The sequence below is a fragment of the Bison bison genome, unplaced genomic scaffold (genome assembly GCF_000754665.1).
Source record: "Bison bison bison isolate TAMUID 2011002044 unplaced genomic scaffold, Bison_UMD1.0 scf7180017864487, whole genome shotgun sequence".
Lineage (NCBI taxonomy): Eukaryota > Metazoa > Chordata > Mammalia > Artiodactyla > Bovidae > Bison > Bison bison.
In genome coordinates this window covers 11,025,225-11,042,110 of record NW_011495047.1, presented here as the reverse complement: position 1 = coordinate 11,042,110, position 16,886 = coordinate 11,025,225, and the positions used below count along the sequence as shown (strand labels likewise).

At 53.5% G+C, this 16,886-nt stretch overlaps 2 protein-coding genes across 2 annotated transcripts in view; one reads left to right on the top strand and one right to left on the bottom strand.

Moving 5' to 3' along the window:
• Positions 1-12,730, top strand: part of DAAM2 (dishevelled associated activator of morphogenesis 2) — a 137,467-nt gene extending 124,737 nt beyond the window's left edge. Inside the window, 8 exon segments of the mRNA XM_010863222.1 lie at positions 1,459-1,565; positions 1,680-1,768; positions 5,402-5,570; positions 5,966-6,073; positions 6,952-7,012; positions 8,187-8,318; positions 9,341-9,511; positions 9,696-12,730. Coding sequence (XP_010861524.1) covers positions 1,459-1,565; positions 1,680-1,768; positions 5,402-5,570; positions 5,966-6,073; positions 6,952-7,012; positions 8,187-8,318; positions 9,341-9,511; positions 9,696-9,917 — 1,059 coding nt within the window. The 3' untranslated portion in view covers positions 9,918-12,730.
• A 639-nt stretch (positions 12,731-13,369) lies between these two features.
• MOCS1 (molybdenum cofactor synthesis 1) overlaps positions 13,370-16,886 on the bottom strand; it is a gene marked incomplete at its 5' end in the record, with an annotated part of 35,185 nt that continues 31,668 nt past the window's right edge. The window contains one exon of the mRNA XM_010863257.1: positions 13,370-14,855. Within this exon, the coding sequence (XP_010861559.1) occupies positions 14,095-14,855 (761 nt within the window). The remainder of the gene's footprint in view (positions 14,856-16,886) is intronic.

Here is a 16,886-nt window from a genome sequence, read left to right as displayed (position 1 = left end):
AAAAAAAAAAAAAAGCTAAATTTGATCTAAGGTGATAGAATTTAGTTGAGAGGCTATACTGGAGGAAGAGGTAGCTTTGCTTATTAAAGTAGCAGAGGGGAACTTTGCAGGGGATGAAAATCTTCTGTATCTTAATCTGGATGGTTCAATTAGTGGTTTTGTTGTTGTTATTCAGTCACTAAGTCGTGTTCAACTCTTTGCAACCCCATGGACTGCAACATGCCAGTCTTCTTTGCTCTTCACTATCTCCTGGAGTTTGTTCAAACTCATGTCCATTGAGTCAGTGATGCCATCCAACCATCTCATCCTCTGTTGCCCCCTTCTTCTTCTGCCCTCAGTCTTTCCCAGCATCAGGGTCTTTTCCAATGAGTCAGTTCTTCCCATCAGGTGGCCAAGAATTAAAGCTTCAGCATCAGTCCTTCCAATGAATTTTCAGGGTTTATTTGCTTTAAGATTGACTGATTTGATCTCCTTGCTGTCCATGGGACTCTCAAGATAGTTTTATCAAAATTCATTGAGTTGTACATTTAAAATGGATGCATTTTATTTTATGTAAATTATACCTCAATAAATTGATGGAGAAGACTCTTGAGAGTCCCTTGGACTGCAAGGAGATTCAATCAGTCCATCCTAAAGGAAATCAGTCCTGAATATTCATTGGAAGGACTGATGCAGAAGCTGAAACTCCAATACTTTGGCTACCTGATGCGAAGAATTGACTCATTTGAAAATGCTGATGCTGGGAAAGATTGAAGGTGGGAGGAGAAGGAGATGATAGAGGATGAGATGGTTGGATGGCATCATCGATCAATGGAGATGAGTTTGAGTAAACTCCAGGAGTTGGTGACGGACAGGGAGGCCTGGCATGCTACAGTCCATGGGGTCGCAGAGTCAGACACAACTGAGCAACTGAACTGAACTGAAATTGGTGGTAAATAATCTGCCTGCAAGAAAAAGATGGTAAAGAATCTTCCTGCAATGCAGGAGACCTGGGTTTGATCCCTGCGTTGGGCAGATCCCCTGGAGAAGGGAACGGCTACCCACTGCAGTATCCTTTCCTAGAGAATTCCATGGACAGAGGAGCATGGCGGGCTACAGTCCATGGGTTGCAAAGAGTCAAACACGACTAAGAGACTTTCACATACTTCAGTCACGTTGGTTTAAAAAGAAAAAGCTCATTGAGCTGTACACTTAAGAACACTGTATGTAAGTTTACCATATGTAAGTTATAGCTCACTTTTAAAAAGTGAAAAAGAAGGAAAGAAGTCTGGAGCTGGGTGCCCTGAATCCCTTGGAGCAGATGAAACATAAACCACCCACACGAGGATGTGTCTCTCTGACAGAGTTGGGGGGGGGTGCCCTTCTAATCTGAGCCTGGTCTGAGTGGGGGGGTTTCCATTGGCTGCACCCCCATGGCAGCCTCTCACCAGTATCCTGACTTTCAACTCCCCTTTGCAGCTCCTCAAGTTCATCCCGGAGAAGAGCGATGTTGACCTCCTGGAGGAGCACAAGCATGAGATCGAGCGGATGGCCCGCGCGGATCGCTTCCTCTATGAGATGAGCCGGTCAGAGCAGTGGGCATGGCAGGAGGCAGCGGGGGGTGGGCAGGCCGAGGAAGGGGGTGGCTGGAGCTGGCCGGGACAGGGGCTGCCTCACCATGCAGCTTGCCCTGTCCACAGGATTGACCACTACCAGCAGCGGCTGCAGGCTCTCTTCTTCAAGAAGAAGTTCCAGGAGCGGCTGGCTGAGGCCAAGCCCAAAGTGGAAGGTATGGCCCAGGGCTGGGGAGCAAGCCCGGTGGGGTGGGTGGGAGTCAATGGACAGGCACAGAGGGAAACTCCTTCCTTATTCTTGATGCACCCCCAAAACCAAGGCCAGGATGTGAATCCATGCTTTTTGTAGATATGGCGCTTGTGTATATGAGCACCTATGCCAGCCATGCACCCTGTTCCCTGGGCTCAGCATGCAGGCTCTTGAGGCCACGGACCTGCTGATATCTGCCCCAGCCTGGGACGGAAATGCTGAAAAAACGATGATAATAGTAAGCAACTGGCACCCTTCTTGGCATGGACTAACCCATCGTTACCCTGCTTGGGAGAGGTCCGAGGTGCAGAGAAGACCTCCAGACACATTATTTGAAGTGTGAGCTACTCAGAAAGTAGGGAACTTGGGTGAGGTGATCCCCAGAGGCATCTGATTTTCTGACCTGGGGAACTTCTCCCACCTATTTCGGGTGGAAACTTTGTAATTAGACAGGAAGCACAGGTCAAGCACCATGCGAAACACGGGGCGTGGATGGTCCCATTTGGGGGCCCTTCTCTCACCTCTCAGATGGATCTGTGTCAGTGGCCCGAGGCTGTGTTACTACTGGTGTTGGTGGAGCCGGGACTGGAATGCAGATGTCATTCTTCAGAATCCAGCCCTTCCCTCTTGTCCTGTCCCAGAGGGCGTGTGGAACTGCCTGGGGATGGCAGAGGATGGAGAGGCAGGGAGCCTGGGGGAAGGGCAGGTGGTCAGGAGGGTGGGCAGCCATGAGGGCCCCAGAGGAGAGAAGCAGGAGAGGCTGTGGGCCCCTCTGTGGCGAGAACAGGCTGAGCAGGTTGGAGACAGGCTGTGTCCTGGATGCTGGGGGGCAGGCTCGGGGCAGAGCAGAGCACGGGCCCCCTCTGCTGGACACCAGGCTGGTCCGCATGCCCTGGGAGGCCAGGTCCGGAGAACGGTCCTTCCTGGAGTTTGATGAGCTGCTTCGGGAGGACTCTGGGGGGTCAGGTGGGGCATGACAGAGCTCGAGGCTGACATTTTCTGTAATCTGGACACACACTCACGTGCACACTCACAAGGGGTCCTCAGGCTCTGTGATCACAGATAACGTGTCTGAGCGGGAAGCCAAGGGTTGAGCAGCGTCGCTGCGGGGCTGTGGTCTGGAGGCATCTCCTGCCCTGCCGACGGGCGAGTCCTCACTTTTGTTCTGCTGCTGCCTGCCTCTGGGGCCTGAGGCAGGGACACCGAGGTTCAGCCCGAGACATGTGCTCAAATATTTGTGTGTCTTGGATCAGCGGAGCATTGTGAGCAATGGCCTGCAGTTTGGTGCTGTGGAACCAGTTTAGCCACTGGGTAGATTTAATCTCAGATAATTCTGTTCCCAGGAGCTCACTCCTAAACTCTCCCTTAGAAACATTCCTGGGAAAGCTAAGATTTTGCCTGTCCCAACTGGTTGATAAGCTGTTAACTCTCCTCCCTAGCATCCATCCATCCATCCCCAGGCAGGGGTTTTGGGTCAATTTGCCAAAGTCAGTTCATCAAATCTGACAAATTTACCAATTGTCCTATGAATATATTCATGAACATAGTCTTCTTGTATATATTCTTCTTTTAAGTATGTTCATTGCTGAATATACCAAATTCACCAGTTCTCATTATGAACATATTTACTGAGTATAGTCAAGATGAATATGGCTTCACATGGAGATATGTTCTTATGAATATATGTATGAATACATTATTCTTAGGAGTGTATCTAAAATGTCTGCATTGTATATGGCAGTTTTTTCGTTTATACTGATGCCCTTTAAATTCTTGTCATTTTCTGTTTTGCCAACATTGTAGCATTTTTAGGATTCCTCTGCAGATTTTTCAGATAGCATATCAATCTAAGAAAATCTACCACGACCAATATATGTTGCCAGAAACTTCCCAGGTGGCACTAGTGGTAAAGAACCCGCCTGCCAAGGCAGGAGACATAAGAGAGGCAGGTTCTGTCCCTGGGTCGGGAAGATCCCCTGGAGGAGGGCGTGGCAACCCACTCCAGCATTCTTGCCTGGAGACTCCTACGGACAGAGGAGCCTGGCGGGCTACACTTCATAGCGTCGCACAGAGTCGGACACAACTGCAGGAATTTAGCACGCATGCACTTTGAAAAAGTACACAAACCCTAAGAGTCCTAACTGATGAACTATCCCAAAGTGAATTCACCTGTATGAGCATATGCTGGTCTCTTGTTCAGCATTATGAATGTAAGGAACAGTGGGCTATTTATTTTCAGTGCTGCATTTTAGTCCATTGTATGAACATACCATAATGTATTTAACTAATCTAGATGTAATTTTAAAAAAAGGCAGACTAGGAACCACTCAATTACCTTTCAAGAGTAATGCCACTGTGACGTGGCATATGTTTGAGTTTAGAAGCCACTGACCAACCTACCTTCTCATTTTTTTTTTTTACAGCTTTTTGACAGTTACTTAAACTGCTTTTGAAGAGTTTTGCATACTTTTAGTCAAATGGCTCTCATTTTAACTTCATAGCAGCATCTTAAGGAATGTTTAGTTTGGCAGAGGCCAAAATCATAATACAATGGCTTGGTCTTCTCATCACATTTAATAATCCAAAATCATATTCTTTAACCAGTAGCCAAATTTTCAGTGGAGGATTTGTGTCCCAATTGTGCATACCCACCATAAATACAGAATTGCTGAGGGAAGGGCCAAAACAGCCTATCAGAATGAAATACTGAAGTTTTGGTGACGGGTTAGCCTTAGATTGATTGTATTTCTAGCAAAGGTATCATTTAAGGCATTAGAGGGAAATTTTTAAATGTCTAAAGGTTGGAGAACATTTTAAAATGCTATTCAACAGGCTGTCACGTAACCTATTTAATCAAATCTAAGACACCATCAACTGCAAAGCATAACATTATAGAAGAAAAAATATGAGACTATTGCAATTGATGTTTTAATTTGACAGGGATTTTTTTTCCTTTCCAAAAAAATCAAAATACAGCCCTTCAAAAGAGGCAGAAATAGTCCCATAGTATGTAACATGCTGAAATTAAAAATTTTAATCACTAGGTTTATAAAAGTAAAGGACTTTCCTGGTGGCTCAGATAGTAAAGAATCTGCCTACAATGCAGGAGACCCAGGTTACATCCCTGGTTGGGAAGTTCCCCTGGAGAAGGGAATGGCTGCCCATGCCAGTATTCTTGCCTGGAAAGTCCATGGACAGAGGAGCCTGGTGGGCTATAGTCCATAGAGTCACAAAAGAATCACTGAGCAACTAACACTTTCACTTTAGAAAAGTAAAAGTATTATATTCTTGCATATATCCATAGGAAAGAAGCAGTAATCTTTATATGGAAGGAAAGATACGTTCTCAAGTCTAGTCTTAGGAAATGTTGGCACATTTTGAGAAAGGGTTATGTGGTTGACTTGGCTTTTGGCGAGTTTGTCGGCTTCCCCTGGAGGCAGGCAGGTGTGGAGAAGATTGTCCTCTGGGACATGGGAATAGCCTCTGCCCCTCTGAAGCTGACACTTGACGACTCCTTTTCTGGACTCTGTGGTGGCACCATCCGAGGGTCCAGGAGCCCCGGCGTGTGCAGGGCTCTCACCTGTCCCTCCTCCCCCAGCCATCCTGCTGGCCTCCCGGGAGCTGATCCGCAGCAAGCGCCTAGCGCGGATGCTGGAGGTGGTCCTGGCCATCGGCAACTTCATGAACAAAGGGCAGCGTGGGGGTGCCTACGGGTTCCGGGTGGCCAGCCTCAACAAGATCGCTGACACCAAGTCCAGCATCGACAGGTGGGACCTCCCGGCTTCTGTCGCCTCTCTCCCCCTCCGCCCTGGCCTCTCCCTTCTTCCCCCTCCCGTGCATATGTACTGTTGCTTCGGTCATGTCCAATTCTTTGCGACCCATGGACTGCGGCCCACCAGGCTCCTGTGTCCATGGGATTCTCCAGGCAAGAATAGTGGAGTGGGCTTGCCATTTCCTTCTCCAGGGATCTTCCCAACCCGGGGATTGAACTTGCATCTGCCTGCGTCTCCTGCATTGCAGGTGGATTCTTTACCCACTGAGCCACTGGGGAAGCCTTCCCAAAATAGGTCACAGCTCTCCCCTAACACCTCAGCCTAATTTCTGCCAGACCTTCGTTCCCAATTCCCTTGGCCCCTGACCCTGACCTGACTTTCACCCACAGAAACATCTCTCTGCTCCATTACCTGATCATGATTCTGGAGAAGCACTTCCCTGACATCCTGAACATGCCCTCTGAGCTGCAGCACCTTCCAGAAGCCGCCAAAGTCAAGTGAGGGGACCCCTTGAGGCTTCTTTTCCCTGTGATCACATACTCTGTCATCTAAATTTCCTCCTTCGGGGCTACTCCGGGCTGACTAGGAACGAACGGTGTCTCGGTGTTCGCTCTGGGAGAACCCAACAAGAGAAACTAGTAGTTGTCCTTTAGTCGCTAAGTCGTGTCCAACTCTTGCGACCCCATGGACGGTAGCCTGCCAGGCTCCTCTGTCCATGGGATTCTCCAGGCAAGACTACTGGAGTGGGTTGCTATTTCCTTCTCCAGAACAAAAGACACTATTTGCTCTCAAATCCTCATTTCAGAGATTCTCCCAGGAAACACAGTGGGGAGTGGGGAAGGGAGCCAGGGATGGGAAGAATGCCAACAGTGGAAGTGTTGCTAAGTCAGTTACCACTGCAGGCAATCAGAGCTTAATCCTGCCTGCAGAGCTGGGCGACAGCATGGGACACTCACTCTGCTTATCCCCCCAAACTGCAAAGGAGGTGAACCATCATCTCCAGTCAGTCCCTGGCTGAGGAGTTTTGGGGGGGCAATGACTCTGTGACCACCAGCCCCCCCCAGAAAAAGTGCTCAGTGGTTGGAAGTCAGGGCTGCGCACTGGGATGGATGGTCCAAGGAGCTATTGGCTGGGGGCACCAAGGCCATCTGCTACAGGCAAGCAGTCAGTCCTAAACATATACAGGCTGATAGAAGCATCTCCAAGAGATGCACAGTCAGAGCTCAGAGGGGAGGTGATTTGCCAGGGCCACATGTTAGTAGCAAAAGCAGAGCTGGAACCCAGGCCCACTGAGTCCCAAGGCCATTGGGGTTGACACTGCCCTGAACTAACCCCAGCTCCTCTCCCTCCCTTTGTCCCCTCCCCACCCCCCCAGCCTGGCAGAGCTGGAGAAGGAGGTGGGCAACCTCAGGAGGGGCCTCAGAGCAGTCGAGGTGGTGAGTACATGGTCTGTGCCCGCCTGGGTTTGAAGGGATGCTGCCTGGGTTGGCGGCTGCCTGTCACTGGGCCAGAGGGTGGAACCCCAGCTGCAGATCCCGTCAGAGGCATCTCTGTGACCCAAAACTCCTGGTGGGACAGACAGAACAGCTGGCACAACGGACACAGCCTCCATCACAGAGTGGGCCCTCAGGAAAGGATAGCTGAATTATTCAAGGCTTAGATTTAGACTCCTGAATAGGAGACATCCATCCAAGACAGTGCAACCTGTCACCATAGAGGGGATGGGAATGAATGGCGAATTAGCCACATATTGAGGGATGGGCTGGGGATGGAGTTGGGAGGGGGGTTCAGGATGGGGGACACATGTACAGCCATGGCTGATTCATGTCAATGTATGGCAGAAACCACCACAGTATTGTAATTAGCCTCCAAGTAAATAAATTAAAAAAAAAAAGATTGATTCAGATGGATGGGAAAGAGGATCTGCAGGCTTGGGAAATGGCTCGTGGCAGGTATTACCCAGTGTGACATGGGGACCACTGTCGTCGTCCTATTCCCGCTCTAAGGGCTTCTCCGATGATATGCTGTCTCTGGCACCCAGTATGGGGTTGGCCCCTACACCCAGAAACTGGAGCGCCTTCTCATCTTCACCGTGTGGGGGTGGGTAGGCAGCTAAGGGAGTAACGGGTTTAGAGAAAGAAGTAGGAGAAAGAACCTTTTGTTGCCATTATGGTGGCAGGAGGGGGCACGCTTCCTAATTTATAGCTCTTTTAAGCACTACCCGAAATGTAGTCCATGGAGCAGCAGCATCGCATGGAGATTTGGAAATGCATCTCACACTTTAATCTGCACATGAATTGCCTGAGGGGCTTATTAAAATGCGGATTCTAATTCTGAGTGAGCCCGAGAACCTATTTCAGAGAAAACTTCACGGCGCTGGTCCCAGGACCTGGAGCAAGATGGCAGTGGGGAGGAGGGAAGGATCGAGGCAGGTGGACTGGCTAAGAGCTCACACTCTTCGCCACCCCTGGAATTGGAGGCTTGGGGTGTGCCCCTTCCTAAAGGCTCAGAGCCCTGCAGCCGGCAAGAAGGGTGGGGGATGGGGTGAGCTGGGACTCCTGACTCTCATCCTGGCACAGGTCTGACCAGCACTTGGCTCTCCCTCTTCAGGAGCTGGAATATCAGAAACGGCAGGTGCGAGATCCGAACGACAAGTTTGTGCCGGTCATGAGTGACTTCATCACGGTCTCCAGCTTCAGCTTCTCAGAGCTGGAGGACCAGCTCAATGAAGCCAGGGCCAAGGTAAGGGGGCCCCAAGCCTGCAGGCTGACCCCACCCCGACTCCTCTCCACCTGCATCACTCTGACCACAGAGGGCGCAGAGGGACACACCCAGAGGCACAGAGCTTTGAGAAAGCCTGTCCTCACTCCTGCAAGCAAAGCAACTCTGTTGTAAAAACTTCGATCCGCAACCAGTGTCAGGCACCTTGTTGAGCGTTTTCCACCATCTGCCTCACCACCCACCTTATGGGTCTGTTGAAGGGGTACTGTCCTATTCGACAGATGTGCGAGATCCGGCGAGGTTAAGTAACCTGTCAAAGGTTGTGCTAGACAGAGCTGGGTGAAGCCCGACTCCGGAGCCCAGCTTTGCTCTCAGTTGTTCTGCCTCTCCCGCAGGCATGCCCCTGGACCCCTGCTGCGAGAGTCGCATTGAGATGTGGGTCCTCATTCAGGGTCTGGGGTGGGGCCGAAGACTCAGCCTTCTAACCAGCTCTGGGAGATGCCCATGCTGCCAGTCCAAGGAGCATGCTTAAGAGTCACGAGGGCTGTCTTAGAGGGTTTTCAGCAGGTTGAATTAGAGACGTAGCTGTCAGTAAACAGTGCCGGGCACATGGCTAGCACCCTACATCAATTCATTTAACTCCCCCAACATCATGAAGTAGTCCTGTTATCCCCATTTTACAGATGAGGAAACTGAGGCACAGAGTGGTTAAACAACTAGCCCAATAACTAGATGATCTGACATCCTTTTGGGTTCTAACCAGGCAGGTCCTGGCCTGTGGATGTGCTTCCCTAGCTGTGTAGCTCCTCGTCCTGTACCTACACCCTAACAGACCCAGAGGTGGCTTGGGTCCCTCACCTCTGGCAGGTGTCAAGCCTTTCCTTCAGCCTTGCCCTTACCCCGGATGACAATGGGGATCTCCCCTCTCTAGTCCTGCCCCTCAGCCTAAGGTCCTCTACCTGGATGAGCTCTGCTCTGGCTGGAACCCACCTGCTCACTGGGCTCAGGCGGGGGACTCTCCATCAACCCTTCTCTCCCAACAGTTCTCCAAGGCCCTGATGCACTTTGGGGAGCAGGACAGCAAGATGCAGCCGGACGAGTTCTTCGGCATCTTTGACGCCTTCCTGCAGGCTTTCTCGGAGGCTCGGCAGGACCTGGAGGCCATGCGCAGGAGGAAAGAGGAGGAGGAGCGGAGGGCGCGCATGGAGGCCATGGTAAGGAAGCCGCCCCCGGTGTGTGGCTGGGCGTGTGCACCCGAGAGCGGCCGAGCCGGCGGGAGCGGGAGGCTCGGGGTGCCCCTCGGGCCAGGCGGCAGACGCAGCCCAGGCGTCAGTCACCCTGTGGCTGCCAGCCCCTCACCTTCCCTCCTCCGCCTCCCCCCTCCCCACCACCCACCAGCTGAAGGAGCAGCGGGAACGTGAGCGGTGGCAGCGGCAGCGGAAGGTGCACGCGGGCAGCGCGCTGGAGGAAGGCGGCGAGTTTGATGACCTGGTGTCGGCCCTGCGCTCCGGAGAAGTTTTCGACAAGGACTTGTGCAAACTCAAGCGCAGCCGCAAGCGATCAGGGAGCCAGGCCCTGGAAGCCACCCGGGAGCGGGCGATAAACAGGCTAAATTATTGACCTGAGGACTGGCCAGCAGCGGGAGACTGGGAGACAGGGATGGGTATCCCCTCCTCCCCCCGCAAGGGGGCGAGTGGTGGAGGTGCGAGAGTGATACTTAACGCGACTTGGTGCTGGGCTTAGAGCCCTGGACTGGGTCCTGGGGGCAGGGCTGTGTGTGGCAGGACCCTGTTGTCTCCCCACCTGAAGGGGTTTCCCTCATCTCCACTTCCCATTATTCTTCCTGCACCCCAGCCCCAGGGGTCACTCTCCTGAGGCTGACTTGGACATCCTTGGCCAGCCCCAGCTGAAGGGGCCCTGTTCCCCACCCTGCAGCATGGGCACCTGTGTGTTGGCACAGAGCTGTTCCTGATCTAGACTGGAGAGAGGTCCACAGACCATGTCCAGATTTCCCATGCTGTGGGGAGTTAACAGTGGGGTGGGGGCACCCAGGACCCCATCTCTCAAGAGTAGGGTTAATGGAACATTGATCTGGGGTGAAGTATCCTATCAAATGGAAGAGGCATTAGAGATGCCAGCTAGGTGTTCCAGAAAGAAGAAAATGCTGGGAGGATGCTGCGGGGACCAAGTTATCACGACAGGGTGGCAGTACCCATTTCCTAGATCACAAGTCCGCTGGCCCCTCTCTGGCATGTCATAAGTCTCTTTCCCTTCCCTCCTGCCATCTCCAGTCTACTAATCCAGAATTTCAAAATTCACCTTTGGGTTCCCATGATCGTGGCTCACTATCAGGCATTTGATGGATCTGGTAAGGGTTCAACAAAGACCCCATTATCACCACACCCTGGATGCTAGGCACAGGGATCCCGGGACAGAACTCTCCTTCCCCACCCAGACCTGGTATATCTTGACCGTTGTCTTGGAGACAGTGACCTCACATGTTGGCTGGGGGTTCCAGAGGCCAGTGCTTGAATGGCTAGGTTCACCCTAGAGCTCCTGGGTCACCAACATCACTCAGAGCCCACACTTCTCTCAACATCTGCAGTGACCTCCTGCTCTGTTCAGCCTGCACAGGGCTGCTTTAAACTGCCTGTATCTGGCTGAGGTTGGCCCTGGGCATTGGTTCCTGAGAAGGTCCCAAGGGCAAGAGCTTCCCCTCTGCCACCTCTAAGGGGGTATGAGGGCACCCTCCCCCCACCATCAGCAGCATTCAGACGGGGCACAGCAGAGCAAGGCAGGAGAAGCCGGGGAGTACCCTGCCCAGGGGAGCCAATGGTGGAAACCTGAGGGGGTCCCACTCGCCCATTTCTGGTGCCTGATTTGGTCCACCTGACTTCCAGGGGGCCCATTCTGGTTCTCCTGTCCACTCTGACCTTCATTTTGTCCATCTAGAACTGTCCTCGTGGGGAAGGATGATGACTGGTATCTATAGTTTTCTCTTGTAAAAGGACAGAGGGTAAGCCCAACTCCAGCAAGGTTCATACTTTTAATACATTTCCTATCTCCTAGAATTAACCCCTCATCCTCAGTGTCAGAGACCTGCCTGACCCTCCCCCCGCCCCACCGCCTCCCCCATCAACAGGCTCCCTGCCCTTCTGTCCTGCCCCCACTTCTGATTCTCACCTCTGACCTCCTCCAGCTCAGGGTTATTTCCAGTGGACAGACTGGTGGGCTGGGGCCCACTCTTCAGCTGCCTTTTCTGGGGGTGGAACCAGAGTAGCTGTGGGGTGGGGGAGAAACACAGGGTTGGTGAGCCCAGCACGTGTGTCGGTTCGAGGGGGAGGGACTGGAGTAAGTGTGAGTGTGGCGGGGACAGGTGTGAAAAGGCCACCAGAGTCCGTGTGAGGGCCAGGGGAAGGCCTCCAGGAAGGCTGGCTGCAGGGCAATGTGGCACCCACGAGCCCCCGCTGTTAAGAAGCTGGCGCTGGGATGATGGGAAGGTTGTGGCAGGGCCTCTTAAGGCCCTCCCCGAGACTGGCCAGGCTGGAGTCCACCTCACCCATGGGGGCAGGGAGGCCTCCCCTCCTATGCAGCAGCCCTGTCCAGATCCCAGCATTCCCACCCACCATGGAAGACTAGATACGCACCAGGAAAAAGAAGGGAGAACGGAAGCGTTTGGCAAGACACGTTGGGAATCACAGAAAAAGCACAGTTTGGTTTAACTGTTTACAGAGGACACGTATATTGTTCCAGGGCTCAGGCGTCTCACTTCTAAAGGTTTTTTGCCTTCTCTATTTATTATTTTCTAGATCTGGCCAGTGGCTCTGACACCAGACGCTGCTGTAGCCAGATGGCCAACAGTGCCTTGGACCGTGGACCATCGTGGCCGACTCAGCAAGAAGGGCAGGTGCCCTGGAGACGGCCGGGTTGGTCCTCGACACGCTACGTGTTTACGCCTGTTATATTTGTTCCTTGGTCATTCCCCCATGCCCTTCCTGCCCCGCCCCCCACCCCTGCGCCTGCCACCTATGAGTTAATTTCTCTAGCTGTCTTATGGTGTGTCCAGTGTAAAATTCCAATTAACCTGATGCAACCTGTCCCTTTCTCAGCAGCAGCTCCCACCGCCCACCCCTTCCTCTCAGTGATGGAAGCAGGGTGTGTTTAGGGCAGCAGGAGGAGGAAATTCTCCAGGTGGATGGGGAAGGGTCTGATCCAGGCTTCACCCTCCCACTTTGCACCCAATGGAGGTGGAGGGGGGGGCATGGCCATCTCCCCGACCTGTACCACCTCCACACCAAAGCTGTTCCCACCAGCTCTTTCAGACGACAGATGAGGCTAATGTACAAAATCTGCAGTGTCCTTTTCGCCTGCACCTTTTTTATAAGAATATATTGTAATACTAAAAAATATTAAATCCGTACCACCCTCACCTAGCCTGCCTTGAAACCTGTGTCTCCTTCCCAGGTGAGGATGTGAAGTGTGCTGGGGAGGGGGCAGAGCCCCTGGGGTGTTGGGACCAGATCCTACCAGCGCCGGGAGCACCAACTGTTACAGCCTCAGGGATTCCGCAAGCCGGTTCACATCATACGGTACCTTGAAATCAGCCAAGGTGGAAGGACTTGGAAAAGAAAAAGCCAGTCTCCACAGTCTAAGAGCTGGGTGGCTGTTAACTGGTTTCCCAGCAGACCTGGGTGTAGGGCAGACGGAAGCAGATAGGGTGGGGTCAGAGGGTGGGTCACACTAACCCACCCATGTCGAGAGAACCCAGCGAGCGCGTCGTGCTTTGGGGGATGTGAAAACCAGGAGCCTCTAACCGCACCCCCGGCCTCTATCGGCGACAGGAGGTGCTTTGGACGTCCCCAGATGACCGTGCTACAGGAGACGCTGCATCTCCATACCTCCCACTCCAAGCCTCCCTTCTCCCCCAGGGAGGAGAGCATGTTCTCCGCGTGCCCCCGCCTTTTCCAGCATCTCCGCAGCTCCTGTTCCTCCAGGGGGCGAGGCTATAGGCGGCAGGACAGACCTAACATCACGGCTCGGTGCCCTCGGCACAGACAGTCCTCACTCCCGCATCTCCAAAACTGGCCTCGTGGCTTTATTTTGTGCGCAGTGAGGGTGAAGGCAAGCTCCACCACTCCTCCCCACCTGGTGTGTCCCAGGGTGAAGGGGTACAGGAGGTGTGCTCGGCCAGGAGGCCTCGGGCTGTGGCCCATGGGGATACTGCTCAGGAGGAGGGGCCAGGGAAAGGAGCTGCAGGACGGTGCAACTGATAAGCTGGAAGCCTGCGTGTCTGATGGGACAGACTCTGGCAACGGGAGGGGGATAACCTGCTTTTCCGAGGCAGCACGGCGGAGAGGCCGGGGCTGCAGTTAAAGAGAAGTGATCCATTCCCGGGGCGAGCCGCGTTCCCTTCCTCAGAGCGGGTTCCTCTGCTTATGAGCCCTTGTTCCTCCCAGGAAAAGGAGGAGAAGAGAAAACCCACTCGAGAAGTGGAAGTCATGGGCTCGACTGATTGTCTCAAAGAGTTCACAAATCATACTGTGATTATCTAGCAAGGCTAGATAACCCTCCCAGGCACAACCTCAGGGTCCAGGAAGGCTGAAGTGCCTGCTGGTTTCCTCTTGGAAGACAGGAAACCCTGTAGGTGAGTGAAGGTCATCTAGCAGTGAAGGGGTGGGCTGGCTTCAGGTTCCTACCGGCGGAAGGTAACTGGTGAAAGGAACTTGACCTCTTTCCCTTGGGTTGAAACGGCATCCCATTGCTTGCTGGCCTGGGGGTGAGAGCGGGGGCAGGAGCTCTACGTTCGATGGAAGTCCCCTCGCTGACCCCCAGTCTTGCTAACGAGCTTGATCTCCGCCAACACGATGTCCCTGCTGACGGCCTTGCACATGTCGTACAGGGCGAGGGCGGCCACGGCAGCGGAGGTCAGGGCCTCCATCTCCACCCCGGTGGGGCCCCGGGCCCGGCAAGATGCCTGGATCACCGCGGCGTGGCGTGTGCGGTCCAGCTCCAGCTGCACCTGGACATGGCTCAGCGCCACGTGGTGGCAGAGAGGGATCAGCTGGCTGGTCAGCTTGGCCGCCTGGATGCCTGCCAGCTGGGCCACCGCCAGGGCATCTCCCTTCTTGAGCTGGTTCTCCTGGATGAGCTTGAAGGCCACAGGCCCCAGGAGGACCACGGCCGAGGCCACGGCCACCCTCTCTGTGTCTGGCTTCCTGCCCACGTCCACCATAGCCATCCGTCCTTCCGTGTCCACGTGGGTCAGTTGGTCAGAGTCTGGCAGAGGTCCTGAGGAGGCGGCAGGAGCCTGGGGCTCTGTTGGGCTAAGGCACTTTGGGTTGGCATCTGAGTCCAGGTGGGAACTGAAGTGTCTCTGAGGGAGGCTGGACCCCAGCCACCGCTGGGCAACAAGAGGGGCCTGGGGGACCCCGCCTCCTTTCCATAAAGTCACCATCTGGCTGGAGAAACTCACTCTGTGTCTCAGAACCTGAACACGGAGAGAGTTCCTGAAAGTGCTTGGAAGGGCTGGTGGGGAATCTTGGCGCATCAAAAATAACTCTAGAATGAAAACAGAAGAGGAGACTCAGTCCAAAAGGGTCTTTTGCAAAACCACCTCCTCCCCCAACTCTCTCCCCATCCCACCTCGAGTTCCCCTGTTCATGTCAGGGAACGTGGAATGAAGGGCCAAGAGCACAGTGAGAAGACAGAAAAGAGAAGATCCACAGAGAAGGGGCCCCCAGAATATAACTATGCAGGTTTCCTCACCAGGAGGTGCAGAGAGCAAGGGTCCCAGGGTCTCCACCTGCCCTGCAGTGGAGGGTGGGGGTGCTCCCACCTGCTGCCACCATGCAAGCCTCGATCACACGACCACTCTGTCCCTTCATTTTCTTAAAACTATAGCCAGGCCTCAGCCTGAATTACCAATTAGTTACTCTCATCTTTAAATGTTCCAGGAAGGGCTAACAGTAATCACCTGCTTTGCAGACAAGATTCTAAGGGAAATAATAAATCTATTTCATTGACATCTCAAGCACATCAGAAGTGCACACGAAGCAACAGGCTGATTCACATGGTCCCACGGGCCTGGGGAACCACCTTGTAGGCTCTTGTTACTCGAAGGGTGGTCCAGGGACCAGCACCTTATGAGAACTGTTAGACACACAGCCTAGACCTCTCAAATCCAAGTCTGAAATAACAAGATCCCTAAGGGATTCAAATGCGTGTGAAAGTCTAAGAGGCCCTGTTCTGGACAACTTTCGGTTTTATTAAAAATGACCCCACTTTAGTTACTCTATATCCTGACACTAACCTTACTCCTTGTCAATCAGTCAGGTCTCCCGACTCCCAGCCTTCCAACATGCTCTGGGTCCCCTAACTTGTCAGTGTCACAGATACAACCTCCATCCGTGGGAGGGCGGGGGTGGTTGTCCTCCCCCACTCTCTGCCATCAAGGCAGCCTGGGTCAAGGCCCGATACAGGAGGAGGAGGGTGTGGAGGTGAGGGCAGAAGAGAGGTGGCACAGCTTCCCCCTCGATGGCACGCTGTGGTGAGGCAGGCTGGTGTGGCTCCTGGGCTGCCTCAGGGCACTGGCTGGCTCTGCTCCACGCGCTGAGGAAAAGAACCCTTGCCCCTAGCTGTTCTCTCTGCCTTCTCTTGCTTAGGGCACGATTCAGGGGCCCAGATCTGCCTGTGGCCAAGGGGGCAAGGCCTCCCCTGCTCTAGGCTGGGCATGTGCCAGCGGGGTGACAGCATCCCTAAAGCTCCTCGTGGACCGGCCAGGTCCCCAGTGTTAGAGCCCACATGCAGCTCAATAACAAGGTGTTTCTGCTTGAAGCATCCTATGCATAGGAGAGAGACCCTGCTGCTGCTGCTGCTGCTAAGTCACTTTAGTCATGTCTGACTCTGTGCAACCTCATAGATGGCAGCCCACCAGGCTCCTCCATCCCTGGGATTCCCCAGGCAAGAACACTGGAGTGGGTTGCCATTTCCTTCTCCAATGCATACATGCATGCAAAGCCGCTTCAGTCGTGTCCAACTCTATGCAACCCTATGGACAGCAGCCCACCAGGCTCCTCTGTCCACAGGATTCTCTAGGCAAGAATACTGGAGTGGGGTGCCATTTCCTTCTAGAAACACCCTGGGCAATATGTTCAGTTCCCCGGAGTTCACGAATTAGGTAGCTGCGATCCTGGCTGTGTCCTCCATGGAAAGCTGAGCAATATGCTTGCTTAGCTGCCTAAGCGCCGCCCAGCACAGAAACATAACACCGGGCCCAATGGCACTGATGGTCCAGACACACTCGTGGCCCGGTCCACAGGGCAGAAGGGAAGGGACAGACCATGACTGCATCCGAGCCGGGAGATTCCAGAGCCGAGGACAGGTCTCTGTCTTAACCAGAAGCTCCACTCTCAGGGCACAACCACAGCAGCGATCATAAGCTTAGAACCACCCCACTCCCCAAGCCTGATCTCTTGTGAGATAGGATGATGACTTCTATGGATATGCAGTGAGGGGCAGCCGTGGAAGGGAAGAAAAGCAGCAGTAAAGGCTGGATGGGGCAGGAAAAGATGAAGGATGAGAACCTCAGGA